This window comes from Drosophila yakuba, chromosome 2R (genome assembly GCF_016746365.2).
Source record: "Drosophila yakuba strain Tai18E2 chromosome 2R, Prin_Dyak_Tai18E2_2.1, whole genome shotgun sequence".
NCBI classification, from domain to species: Eukaryota; Metazoa; Arthropoda; class Insecta; order Diptera; family Drosophilidae; genus Drosophila; species Drosophila yakuba.
The window spans coordinates 5,964,624-5,978,741 of NC_052528.2; the positions used below are offsets into that span (position 1 = coordinate 5,964,624).

At 39.8% G+C, this 14,118-nt stretch overlaps 2 protein-coding genes across 9 annotated transcripts in view; one reads left to right on the forward strand and one right to left on the reverse strand.

Annotated features, from left to right (window-relative positions):
- LOC6529439 (neural-cadherin) overlaps positions 1-14,118 on the forward strand; it is a 102,246-nt gene that overhangs the window by 42,323 nt on the left and 45,805 nt on the right. For 7 of the 8 annotated variants that reach the window (XM_039372797.2, XM_039372794.1, XM_039372795.1 and 4 more), the window contains one exon: positions 569-755. In XM_039372797.2, coding sequence (XP_039228731.1) covers positions 569-755 — 187 coding nt within the window. Of the gene's footprint in view, positions 1-568; positions 756-4,853; positions 13,435-14,118 lie in introns of those variants that run through there. The other variant, XM_039372796.1, reaches the window with a different exon arrangement.
- LOC26535915 lies at positions 2,628-4,231 on the reverse strand. The gene is given in 3 exon segments (XM_015197452.2): positions 2,628-3,831; positions 3,834-3,849; positions 3,908-4,231. Coding segments are annotated over 3 exon segments (168 nt in total). The 5' UTR covers positions 3,983-4,231; the 3' UTR covers positions 2,628-3,754.

The following is a 14,118-nucleotide window of genomic DNA, read 5'->3' on the forward strand; positions in this document are numbered from 1 at the left end:
CTAATAAATGTCAAAGAGTTAACATTCTTGCACGCCTTCCAAGTGTGTGCTAAGCCCTTGGTGAAAGTCCAGGACTAAGGAGGGCGTTTTGAAAAAACTAATGCAAAATGCAGAACGCGGACGACCGCAGGGTGATTTCCTTTCGTGATGAAAGGGTGGTGGAGATAGGTCGGGTCTTTCAGACAGACCCCTCAAGCCCCTTTTGCGATTATAATAATATGGCACTTTGGCGTTGGCTATTCTTTGTTTTTTATTTTAGTCTTCAGCCAGCCACAATTTGTGTCCTCAAGCCAAGTAATTTGCATGTACGCGCGAAATGTCCGCACTAATTAGCGTTTTCATTCATAGTCCGCTTTTCCCCCAAAACGGTCTCTGGATTTGATTATCATTATCGTTTCTCTTTAAAGTCCGAAGCGGTAATTAAATTCTCCCACTTTGGACACCCGAGTTAAATACTTAATTTTCCCTCCTTTGATGTTATGCGTGCTTGCATCAAATCCATGTTTTAATTAGCCAGAGTATCGAGCAGAAATAAACCAGATTTCCCGTGTGCTCTACGCCCTTTCAGGTCTACTACTACATTGTGGATTCCCCGCGAAACGAGGGCAAGGAGTTCTTCGAAATCAACCTGCAAAGTGGCGAGATCTTCACGAAGACCGTATTCGACAGGGAGAAGAAGGGCGCCTATGCCCTCGAAGTGGAGGCTCGGGATGGAGCCCCCTCGGCTCGACCCAACAGCAATGGACCCAATTCAGGTAAGCGATACCAGTTGAACATTCAACCAGTTAATTTTCATACCCGAACATATATTCAAAACGGAGGCAGTCACTTAGAGCTTGTTAGCTAAAATGGTTCCACAAACAATGTAAAAAGTGTATGTACAAGTTAATCTTTTTTCAAAATATGCTGTTAATAGAATTCTTTCAAAGCAGCACAACTAATAAGAAAAATGAAAAAAATTATCATTTAAACAAACTGAGCAAATATGCATTTCGCATTTGAGCTCACAAGACACAGAATCGTTATTCATATACAAGCCTTGAACATTGGAGCGAAGTCAAATTCTGTATATTTTCTAGAACTTAGAATTTATGCAAAGTGGCAAACTTTTATCGCCCCAAGATTGCAAAACGCATAATGTAGTTTAGAAACAAATTGTTGAGTTCTTGAGTGCCACCAAAATCGCTACAAATGGCAGCAAATAAATTTGACTCAAAATTCCCCAAAAACCAGAAGCGAATTCGCTTTGCAAATATTTACCAGATTGTTTGTGTGAGTGCATAAATACTGTGAATGTGTGAGTGTGTGCTTGTGTGCGTGGGCGAGTGTGTTTTGTCGAGTGCATTTGGGGCATTTTATGTATGCGGAATGTTGGCCAGGCATTTGCCACATTGGCCACATTTGGCGTGGCGGACATCAAAAACGTTTTCGTCAGCCGGGCGTCCTGTGTCTGAATGGTTAAGCTGGCTGGAAAAATATTTGACGTAGGTGCGGATTGTTGACGGGACTAAAACAGGGGCCAGGATGTCAGGGGAATCGAGTCGTAAAAGCATTAGATCTGATTTAGAGAATTACTTAGCTGGAAAACAGATAGCAGCGTGGCAAGCGGTATTTAAACAGCTTAATACGAAATAAATAGATTTGGACTAACTTATGGAAATACATTATATTATTATATATATATTATATGGAAATACTTGTATTTATTAATTGGCGTTTGAAAATTACCAATTATGTTCGTGAAATGCAAAAATGCTCACAGAAATGCCATTTTTCACACAAATTGTATGACAGTTTTCAACATTCCACATCAAAAATAAATGCATTTTGTCGCTTGAAATGTCGTGAAATGAGCAATTAGCCGCTTGTCAGAAATGTAATTTTCCAAATTTGATTAGCAACTTGTGGATTGCACCACTACAGTTGTTTCTTTTTCTCATTTGTTACACATTTCCATGGGTAAGCCTTGGCAGCATTGTTATTTGCTGTTCATTAAAAATTGCCCCTGAAATGGCAATCAATTTCTCCGCACCCCCATCCTCATGGCCATTTATGGGGGGATTTTATATTTTGCCGCATTTTTTGTTGTGCGGCGGCGGTCTGTGAAAATGCTTTTCAATTGTTTAATACGTCACTAAGCCGTGCATAAGCTCGTGGTAAATGGAAACGGCGGAAAAATAGACTCGCTTGCGGGCCGCATTGAAACTGATGTGCAATCAACATGGGCGCGAAAGAAGACGGAGACAGGGGGCTTTTGGTCATGAAAACGAAAATTAAAAAGTTTTTTGTTTCTTGCCTGTTTGGAAAAGGGAAAGCTGCAGAGATATATACGTAAATTACCACAGTTGCTTACAAATATTGATATTCATGTTGAGCGAAAAAGTTGCGGCAAGGTTCTTGGGCTTTTCACGAGGCTGCCCGCTTTTCCGGTGGCTCATTTTTGGGGCCAGGTTCTGGCAACAGCTTGTGGTTTTGCAATTTCCCCAGCCAAAACAAACAGGCCTCGCTGGCTGGGATCTCGTTTAGAGAAAAGGCAATAAACTATTGTTAAAAGCCTGTACCCTGCGATGATTTGTTTTCCGTTCCGTTTCTATTTTTTTCGACATCGGTTTCGTTTTCATTTTCTGCTGATGCAAGGCAAAAGTTTTCGGCTTTTATTTATTGTTTTTAATTGATGTTGCCATATTTGTTTTTACGTGGCATCGCCAACAAATATATATCTATTTTTTGTTGTGGGCGTTGTATACATTTTATTTTGGCAAGCGGCAAAAGCTGAAACTGTAAATCTCTGCCATGTTTTTGCAGGAGTATCTTCTTTGCACGTATTTACATATGAAATTGAGTATGTTTCAGGCTTCACTTGTTGTGCTTCATTCAAGCCATTGAATTGACCCGGAAAGCTTGAAAATAATCAAATGTCCTTGATAGGACAGTTGGTTATACAGTCGAATGCTTCGATTTATCTTACTAATCAACATTTAGGTGATGGTAAAGCTTCAAACAAAAATGAAACCAGTGCTTTACGGGAAGCCTTTAAAAGGCTTAGCTTAAAGTTGGTTTCCTCAGGAATATTTATTTATTGCTGTACACCTTAGAGCCTCCTATTGGTATCTGAGACATTCCTTTGCGCAGCTCTGGCTTTTGTTCAATTTGCCTGTTACTCTTGGCGCTTTGGTTTTGCTGAGAATATTCCCTTTTTGTATTATGGCTTGTTGATATTCGCATTTGGTTCTTCCTTTCGCATTTATTGTGCTTTGAAGTTTCTGCGGTGCTTTGACTGCATTTCTGTGCAATTTCGTTTTCACGATGGCGGAGTTTTCCACCCCGCCTATTGTGCTGTTTCCCAGGATTCCGTTTTGCATTAGTCGGGGCAACTCATTTTATTTGGCCTTTGTTATTGTTTGGCTTTGAGCAGTTCTCCCTTTATCCTGCCTGCGACCTTGTGACCCATTTAAATACCAACAATTTTGCCACAGCTGCGTTTCGGCTTGCATTTTCCGCTCCATTGGCAAACAGACCCGAAGCGAAAAATCATTTGCCTAAACAACAAACATATCTGTTATCCCACACGCACACAAATGTTCGTCCAAATCACAAAGATAGAAAGGCACTGGGAAAAATAAAGGATTACAAATGTCCCTCGTCACAGAAATATCTAAAACAAACGCCAAAAGACATTTGAAACTCATTACTAAAGGTGTTCCTAACACCTAACACAGTGGAGCTATTTTATAACAGCAATGTGCTTTAAATACTAAATTAAATTGTTTTTAAACTTTTTCCTTGTGTACCCAGTTAGCGATGTCTTGTTTTGTTCGTTGCCTTTCCTTGCCATTGCTGTTTGGTTATCTGTGAAACGTGCTCGTTTTAGTTATGCATACTTTTAGGCTTAGCAACCTCTCCGCACGTACCACATCCGTTGCTTTCTGGGGAATAAATGCGGCAACCGGGAAACCAAAACACCAGACGACAAACAAAACATGACAAATGTCGGAAAGTTAAATTTGAAGCAACACTGGGCAGTGCGAAAGAGTTATTCAGGAAAAACAACCCCGACGGAAATTATTATTTATCCAAGGGCCCAAAAATTGAGCCACTGCCGGGAGCAGTTTAATCCTTTCCTCGTTTGGTTCTCGTAAAAATCGTATTAGATAAAATAAGCAAAATTTGCATGACATACTCGAGTGAATGGCCGAGGGCAACCTTAGCAATGACCCAATTGTTACACACATCATAAATTCGAGAAAAAATAGAAGAGAGCAAAGACTCAGCTTATTGGGATACAAAACCCTTCGGGGCATAAACGCCTTCCAAGCAGTTGTCTAATTTCTGGGGCGGAAAGATGTGCTCGTAAAAAATGTTCGAGGCCATAAAATAGGGCCACTCCCACCGAATATTACCGCCCTCCAGACGGCGAACAACCATTTTAGCAAAGAAGTTGTTTGGAACTTTGCTCTAAATATTCGATAATGCTTTTATGCCATGCATTCAATTTATGACTTCCTATGAAAGGTCCAACAATTTGTAAATAGTTTGTTTGGTTTTTTGTTTTCCTTTTTTTTTGCAACTTTAAACTCGTCTCGTCGCACATTGCGCATACGCAGTGATGTCATCGAGAATGGAACAATAAATGGCCGTCGAGTCGTGGATTTCTTTTGCCCATGGCTTCTCCGGCACTCGACGGAACCATTTATCTTGATTGCCGCACTCCATCATTTATGATCGATGCTTGAACCACGTCCTCTTGGTTAAAGACATTAAAAATAGTCAGCGATGACCATCGATATTTGCTGTAAATTGAATCTGTTTGTTAATAATGGATTTTCATTTTTCTCCTCTTCTCCTCTTTGCAGGTACGTAAATGGAACTTTGCACAGTCGTTAGTGAATATGTCTGATATATTGGGATCTTAGTGGTATGTAAGATAAATACATAAAAGTCTTGAACGCCACAAATCGACCATTTAATTACAAGTTTGCACTCATCTTGGCATTCCCAGCCCATAAATCCTCCCAATTAGATAAGAGACAAGGACGATAACCAGGCAGTGTAGTACTATGTATGTATGTATGTCAGTGCCCAGATGTAGTTGGCCTTCGTGGAGTAGTTTTGCACTGTTAATATTAGCCCAGCAATGCCAAACAATTTGTCAAAAGCAAAACGAAGGCAGCGAGAGATGAAGTGGAAGACAAAAAAGACGGCAAACCCCATTCGCATGTATATCTCTCCGACGAGGGCATATGTGTGTGTGTGTGAGTGTGTATAGGAGAAATCATGAAAAATGGCATTTCCGCATTGCCAACTTCATTTCCGCTTTTCCTTCCGAGCGGTCAGAGTGGCAACAAGTCAACAACAAGTTGGCCAAAGTGGCAGCTGCATTTACCATTGAAGAGCTGACAACGTCTTGAGAAATGCCCGAAGGGAAACGCTAAAATAAAGTGGAAAATAGAAGGAAGCAGGGCAAGCAGGGGAAGACGGGGGAAACGGTGCAAAGTAAACGCAAATATGTACTTTTCGACCATAAAACAAAGCTCCCGGCACTTGGGCCAATTTGCTACGTTTTTCTGGTTAGATGCCGATAAACAAGGGGAACTACTTAAATTTTCTTCCCTTCGTTCTCACTCTTTAATTTGCATAAATCGCCTTAAAGTTGCTGCCAGCATATTCAACACTTGCCGACAATGGGCCAAAAATAGACACCCAGCAGCAAGTTTGGGCCGACTCGAGTCAATTGCGCTTTCTAGAGCAATAAATCTTAGAGATTATTTTAATTTCATGCAAACTATTTCAAGCTGAGCTGCGTCGAGATGCCTGTCAACAACTTTTGCGACTCGAGAGCACCAGCAGCAACAAAAGATAGCAAAAAGTTGCCGAACCTACGCAAAAAAATTAAAGGAGGTTACGCAGTGCAAAGCACCAAACTCTCGCTATCGGAAAAACGAGGTTGAATTCCACACGCAGAGCCGAGAAGCAACATTTAGCGGCGGAAACTAACAGTTCCCGAGCTCCTCTCCGGGATCCACAGTTTGAGGGGAGAATTCTAACATAGCTTTCGAAAATATTTACAGACCGAATTTCAACTAAAGTCGGACATGTAGGGGAAGATTTACAGAATATAGAAAAGATGTAGATGTTTTACATGGCAGGAAAAAAACAGGTTCCACATTCCCCTAAAAATGTCTATTAACAGTATGCTTATTTATTGAACTTTGTAGTTGGCTGAACAACATTTAGAATGAGTAAAATAAAAAATATTTTTTTAGAAGTTTCATTACTTGTTTTAAAAGCATAAAAGTATACTTATTTGTGAGGAAATGTTAGCTACAAATTTGCGTAACTCTGTTAATTTAACAGATGCTTTAACTTTTTCGAATTTTCCTCTCTCGTGGGAAAGATTCTCTCTATTTCGGCGTGGAACGCATGTAAACTCCATTCGCGGCCAGTCCTCAAAATTCCTTTAACAGTGCCGGCTTTTGGCAGGTCTTTGAACCTGATCAACCACCCAGCTGCCTCTGTGTGCGTGCTCGTGTTCGTGTGAATGGGGAAGGACTCTTAACATCCTGCCACTGCTGTTCATGGCGTTTTTCGAGGACGCTTCTGAGCATGTTGAGCAGCCATCGAAGCGAATGCATGAAATGCAACTCATATATAGAGTAAGGATGCTGCCATCAAAAATGCGAATTTGTTGAATGGGAATGCCGAGTGTTATTTGATGAGCAATTTTAATGCAATTCGCCATGACCTTGACACCCAGGGGCTAAAGAGCTGCATTCCATTATGCGGTGATTTAAATTTATTTAGTTAGGGAGCTGTAATAAAAATATGTCCTGAGAACTCTTCACAACTATTTTCTAAAAGCATAGTATCTGATATTATGATTTTCGTCTGGAGATTGTAGCCTTAAAACTGCTTTAAGAACACAAACGAGTTATGCGGTTGTGGGCGTGCCCACGCCCACTTCAGCTGATATTTATGGCTCCGCACTTTGGGTCCACTTTTCAATAAACTGCTTAGTCGCGGTCGCAGGCCACAACAGCAGCGAAAGCTCCGCAGAATCTTCTGCTTCATTCGGTGATTTATAAGTGCAGGGATCCACAAAATTTTCACCACCCCTTTTTGCCACCGCCACTGCATGCATCTTGTTGCTATCAAAGTGCAAATGAATTACCGGCAGTGGAGAAAGAACTGCCCATTTGGCATAACGTTGCCCAGGAGCACAGGATATGGGGAGGGATTTAGTCTGCTGCCTAAGCGTTTTCTGATGAGACGGCTCACCTGTGCTCTGAAGAAAAAATCCATAAAATTGTGAGGTCAATGAAGTCCCATTTTTTAAGCAGTGAAAGTAAAATTAGGAATAAGAGAGTCGTAGTAAATAAATTTAAAGAGGCGATTGATATTTTGCCTAAGCACTTGCAGCTCATTTAAATTCTTAAATATAATATATCGAAACGCCATGAACTTTGTTTAATTAACATTTCAGTAAGGAATTATTTTAATTACCACAATGTTCAGGTGTTTGCATCTGGCCAAGAAAACATGCTCGGTATTTGCTTGTGGCCAAATAGCCATTAACTGGCCTTGTCATTCACTTCCCTTCACATTGACATCGTTGTTGTCGTTGTGTCGACGCTTTCAAACGTAAATGACACGTGTCAAAAGTCAGTAGGAGCTACCGTACAACAAGAGTGCCACGCCCACGCAGACAACTTTAATTGTTTACGAAAGTCCGAGGCCATTCAGCTTCGAAATGGTAGCAGAAAATAAGGTTAATACTGCCGGAATGCTTACAGAGGGTTTCGGTCTCGTTCTGGCCAATATTTCCTCTGAAGATTAACGTCACATCCACGCAGCTTGGCACCTTTTTCAAGCCAAATGATTAATGACAGCAATTTTGGGGTGAAATTCGGGTGGAAAAGCATTTTTCCTCTTCCTGTTCAGCCGTGGGCAGCTCTCCCTTTGATGGAAATCTACTTGTTGGCGCCAGTTTTTCAGCCAATCAAATTTGTCGAGAGGAAAAGCTTGGCCAACTGATTTATTTCCCAATTCCAGAGCATTAATGATTTCCTAGCTTATGAGGATTAAGGACATTTTTCCATGAATTACAGGTGGCTCTTCTTGTTCCATAAAACTCTAAATCATATTAAAAGCATGCAAATTCTTATTTTCGGTAAAAAGTACATAAACCTTAAAATGATATTTAACCAAATATTCAAATATTTTTTAGTTATATAAAGATATATGGTTGGACTTCTTTATTTTCGTTAGGACAACATTTTAGCCACCTAAAAACTCTTTGAAAAATGTCAGATGCAAGTGCATAAAAGGAAACATCTGGCAAATTAGTGGGGCACAAACAACATCAGGTAGCTGCCTTCTAACCCTTTCGGCTGCAATATTGAAAGCCCCGAAAGAGATACACGGAATGGCGGAGAAGGAGTACGAATGTCGTTTGTCGGCATTTGTCACGTGCAGTGACAGGTCGTGGGGGCGGCGGATGTGGGCGTGGCTGGATGTCGGTTTGTTTGGGAATTTGTGTGCAGCGTTTGATTGAAAGGCGTTGCGATTGTCGCTCCACCACGTTGCAATGCCTAAGCCCAAAGGCAGGGGACCACCCTTAAAGAATATATTGGTGGGGAAAAATTCATGGCATTCTGCGCATAGCAGCTCTCAATCAACCCAGCCAGTCAATCAACCAGTCAGTCACTCATGCATTCAATTATCCAATGCAATTCATTTGAACACGCGTGCACTCGAAATTATTGAGCAAACGGGTTTTGTTGAAACAGTGTGATGAGATGCACACAGAGCCGGAAAAATTGCTAATTTCGGCGCTGAAAATGCATTGATATTTGAAAAAAATGAGAAGGAAATTTGTTTAAGGACTCAAATGCGCCAAATCAATCAGTTTTATTTATATTAACAATTTGAAAACTAATTGAGATCAATTAAAATCAGTTTCAGTTTTGCATTTTCCGCTCAATAGCACCCAGCACCCAAAACGAGACACTGAACGCCAATAGAATTTTAAATCGCCGTTCAAATATTCATTAATTTAGCAAAGCGCTAAAAACCAAATTATAACATAAGCACGAATTTTGGTTGTGCAGACTCTATATGTACTATATGTACTTGCAAACGTATATATTTGTATAGGGGTAATTAGAACGGCAAGTACGGCAACAAATATGCAAAAAACGTACAGAAAATAAAATACCAAATGGGGAAAGTGGAAAAGTGGGCGAGTGGTTAGCCATACACATGTTTGCGATTTAAATAACCCAACTTGCTTGCATAGTCTGATTTTGGGCCACAAAAATTGCACTTCACATGTAGTACATTTGCAGCCAACAAATCTAGGTCAGCAACAAATATTGCGTATACGCCGCCCACACCAAAAAAATGTAATTGATTTTGTTGTCCAAAAAAATCACATCAAATGAACAAGTGAGTTGGGACCTGTTTTGAATGGGATGAAGAGAGGAAAGAATGTACAGACCGGATTTATTTAATGAATGTTGAGTGAAAACATTCAAGGGAAATAAAAGTAGTCACATTAAATATTTCTGCTTGTGGTTAAAGTATGACGTGTTCTTTATTTCAGAATCACTTCAACTTTTCAAACAAAATCAAAAACTTTGAATCCTCGCATGTGAATTTTCCGCATTTTCCTGCATGGCTTTTGCATTTTCTGCCCTAAGGCTGTCGTCTCTGGCCAAACGCATAAAGTGTCAACTTTATCATGAGACTGCAGCCAACTTGCTCTCCCTTTTTGTCCTCCATTTCCCACCCACTTTGGCCACCTTTTGTGGGCGGTGAAAATATTACCGGAGTGTGCACATTTTGCACATTTATCGGCAGAGGTCAGAACTGACCAAAGGTTCTCTGTCCTCTTGCTAACAAAGTCTTCGACAACCAAGCTGGCAATTTGCGTGTCATAGAAGTGGTAAAAAAAACAAAAGCTTCGAGGTAAAACTATAAAATAGAGGACTGGAAAAGATTTGAAAATTCTCTAAAATATGTTACTAAATAAGCAGGAGTATAAGTATTAGGCGAATTTACGTGCCCGAGAATGTGAAAGCAATAGTCAAAAATATTACTTCTGGAAGAATAGTAAGAAAATGTCTAGAAATATTCAACTAAATTGTTCTCCCGACTAGGCCGCGTTTTTTTTTGCGCACATGGAGCTCAATTTGCTTGTATTCAACAGCAACGACTGAAAAAGTGTCAATGTAAAATCCAACAATTTAATTAAAAACTTTATGGCAACATGTCGCTCGATTTCCTCTCTTCTTTAGCTAACACTAAGAAAGCAGGAAAAATACTTCATAAATTCTGTGGCTGACAATTGCGGCGGGCAAGGCAAAAGCGAGAAGAAAATAAGGGGGGTGGGAAATATTTTCATGTAACCAATAAAAGCATAAAGTAGACTGAGTTCTCCAGCAATGGTAATGGCAATGGGAATAGAAATGGGAATAGAAATGGAGATGGCGATGAAGCTTCCCCTGATATATTGTCATAAACGTTGACGAAAGGCAAACATAGGAATCACAAGCTGGAAAATCATCATCATGAAAGCAAAACAAAAAGCCAGGCAACACACATACAGTCGCAGCTGCTGCTGACAGTGGGGAATCACATGAAAACAACATGTCGCTGACTTTTAGAGGTGGGGCCGGAAAAGTCGGTGGGTGGTTTTTGAATGGATAAACTCCACCCACGCAAGAGACTTGAAAAGTTTCCAAACACTCGATACGGCTGCATAGCAGTGCCACAAAAAAATGAAAAGGCAACACCAAGTTTTCACATATTTTACTTACAATTAAATACAATTGTTACAGCATGGGAAAAGGGGCGTGGCTGCTTTTTCCCGCTTGTGGGTAATAATTTATGATTCTTCACCGAGCTCAGAGCGCGTAAATTATGAAAATCCACTTAAACTTGCGTCGCGGAAAACCGCCAAGGAAAACCGGCTAACGAAGCAAAACAAAAGTCGCAACAAGGCTAGACGCTTTTCTTTCTTTCTTTTTGTTGCTGTGCTTTTCCTGTTGTTTGCCACTTTTATAATTGCTCCACTTTTTTGTGGCTGTGTCGTCATTTTTTCTTGGGACTCAGCTTGTGCACAGTAAGCAGCTTTACACTCCAATCGCGTTTGTATTTGGTGTGTCACTAACATTAGGATCGAAAGTAAATTTATCGTGATACATAAACTTATGAATAACTCATCTTTCGTTGAGAGGTTGGGAAAAGGAAAACGGATGTGATGGTTTAAGCCTTATCCTTTTGGCTTATTAAAAAATTAGTACACCTTAAGGTATCCAGTCGGCAGGCTTATTATTCATAATATATCAGCATTATTATATCAGCAAAAATGACAGGCAGGGAATAAAATGGTTCCTTTTATGCGCCTTTTATGCAAATGTTTTCTTGTTCATTTAAAAATAGGAACAAACAAAGAAAATCAGAGAGAGTACATTATAAACATACTTTGCTTTCAGTCATCCGTTGTTTGTTTTTTATTACCCCCAATTAGTTATGAAAATGTCCTCTTAATTGCGGCTGTAATTAACTCTAATGAATTTAATTGTTCCACCGCTCACCATAATGCAAATATAATTTAATCAAAGGCAACTGTGAAATATGGCGTACATTCTGCTTGATTGTTGTTTATCGCTTGTGTTTATTTGTCAGCAGCTGTCATCACATGTGGTTTTCATCAAAACTTTACATACACGAATTTAATTGCAAAACAACGATCGTGATCTTTTTAAGGCCCTGGGTGGAGTTTCAATTTCGTTTCAACTTTTTCTAGAATGGGTTCTCAAAACTTAAACAGAGTCAAACTTTGTATGGTCAATAGGTGCATAAGACCTTTCAAATAATTTAAAAGTTCAGTTTGATAAAAAAAAGCAAAGCACTGAAGCAAAATTGCAATTAGCAATTGAAACTTCCTGCGGGTTTGGTCCTATTTTTGCACCTGCAGCGGAAATAATTTTATAGCAATTTTTGATTTATTTGGCACAAAGTTGCAAACAAAGAAGCAGTGCACAAAATACAAAAGAAACTAGTCAAATAAATCAAAACAAGCATGCGTAACATTCTTATATTGAAAGGTTTTGTACTGAAGTTGCTTGAATACTTATTTATTCTTTCTAGAAGCTGTCAAATTCTATGTACTGAGAGCTTGGTTAAAAAGTCACTTTAGTTGTCTTTCCTTTTTTCCCGAACTCATAAGCGTTTCGCATGCAGAAAGCTGTCCCCCACAAACATGCAAAATTATTAATATTAACTAATTTAAACTGGTCTAAAACGCAGTAGCTACTAGCTACCTTTTTGGGTGGGAGACGGGAGACCAGCCACGACATGTTGTCGCATTGTTGTCAACGCAAATTTTTCATGTGGCATGCAACAAGGCAGAAGAAGGTGGCACTCCCTCGCGCTGCAACCCTTTCAACAGCTCAACGCTTCTGACTTTTAATATGCAAGCAACCCGAAAGTCCTCACCCCATTTTATCCTACCAGTTTTTGCTGCTACTGAAATTATTTCGTTGGGAGCAGCGACGTTGAGTGTTGCTTTGTTTGAAGAGCCACGTCGCACCCTGCTCTATGCTCAACAAATTTATGGTTGGAGCCCTCAGTCCTCAGCAAACCCCCTACCGACATAGTCTTTTATTAAAGTTTTTGCACATTTCGTCCTTCACATACTGTATGATGATTTTGTACCGCTCGCCCATTTTCTGCCCATTTCTCATATGCAACAAAATTTGCATAAAAAATAAAACATCAGCAGCCACGCCGAAAAATTGTTGCGTTCGTATACTCGTATATTTTGTAGTTTTTGTATTTTTTCTATTTGGGAAAGGGTCAGGCGTTGTTTTGTTATTTTTCCAGCTTGGTTACTCTTTTGGATCCCGCTCATAAAGATATATATGCAAATTGTGCTCCACTTGGCTCGCGGCCTTCTATGCGCATATAAGTTGGCCTAATCACGTGCCACTCAGTGGCGAAAAAGTGGGAGGGACTGCAGCTCGATTATCCTGGCAAATAGGTAAACAGGTTTTTGGCTCCGGCGGAAGTTTTATCCTCGTCCAAATCGTTATTTGTCTTTTTTTAGGAAATAGGACAACTTGTAATAGTAATTATTTCTTTTACCATTTTAAAGCTTCCGTTACTCACATAGTACAAGTACGTATCGGGTAGATTTTTTTTCAAAGAAAACTGTTTTAAAATGCCAGCTTAACAAAATAACGCAGTTATCCTTTTCTTTTCTGCACTGCTCGGAATTGTTTAATTGAAGAATATTTACAATTTCGCTTTCATGAGATTTATTAATTCTATTTTCGATAAGCGCAACACTTTTTATTCCCTTTCAACAAGATCTATCCAGTTTTACGGTAAAAAATAGCAGTTAAATATCAAGTTAAGCTGAGCGAAAAATAATATGGCTTGACTGGTTATTAACTCAAAAAGTGTTTTCGACCTAAGCTTCCCCAGTACTGATCAAACTGATGAAAGCAAACATAAGCTTTGGCTTTTGCGGCATCATCATCAATATGTTTACATTCAAGGGCTGGCAAAAACTTAATAAAAAAGTCTGGCTTAAAAATGCACTCACTCGTGCTGCGATGCTGCAAATTCATTTCAATTTTTCGGCTGTAAAGCTTCTGAAAAAAAAACATTTAACACACACACACACACACACTGACATCCCAAAGGCCGCGGCCACGCCCTCTATTGGAGGAGCTCCCAATAAAAAAGCTTTGTTAGCATAAAATTGAACATGTGTGGACTGCTAAAAAAAATTGGAAGAGAGGTAGCCGGGCTTCGTGCGTTGTTGGACCCCCTTTGTATGATTTTTTCAGTGCTCCCTTTAGTGCGCTGCCTGGATTATCCTTTGGATTATCCTGTGCAGCATGACTGCGTTTTAGTTGCAATTTCTTCGACGCTTTTCCCGGCGAGTTGAAAAGGCAATAAAGGGCCGTGCCCTCACGTCCAATGCATTCTGCCAGTATTTTCCCTTTAATTCGTTAAAGTTTCAAGAACTTTTGTCTTCGGCGAAAACTTTCAATTTGACTAATTGAAAATGTGTTTGCATAGGAGGGCGAATAATTTTCATAATTT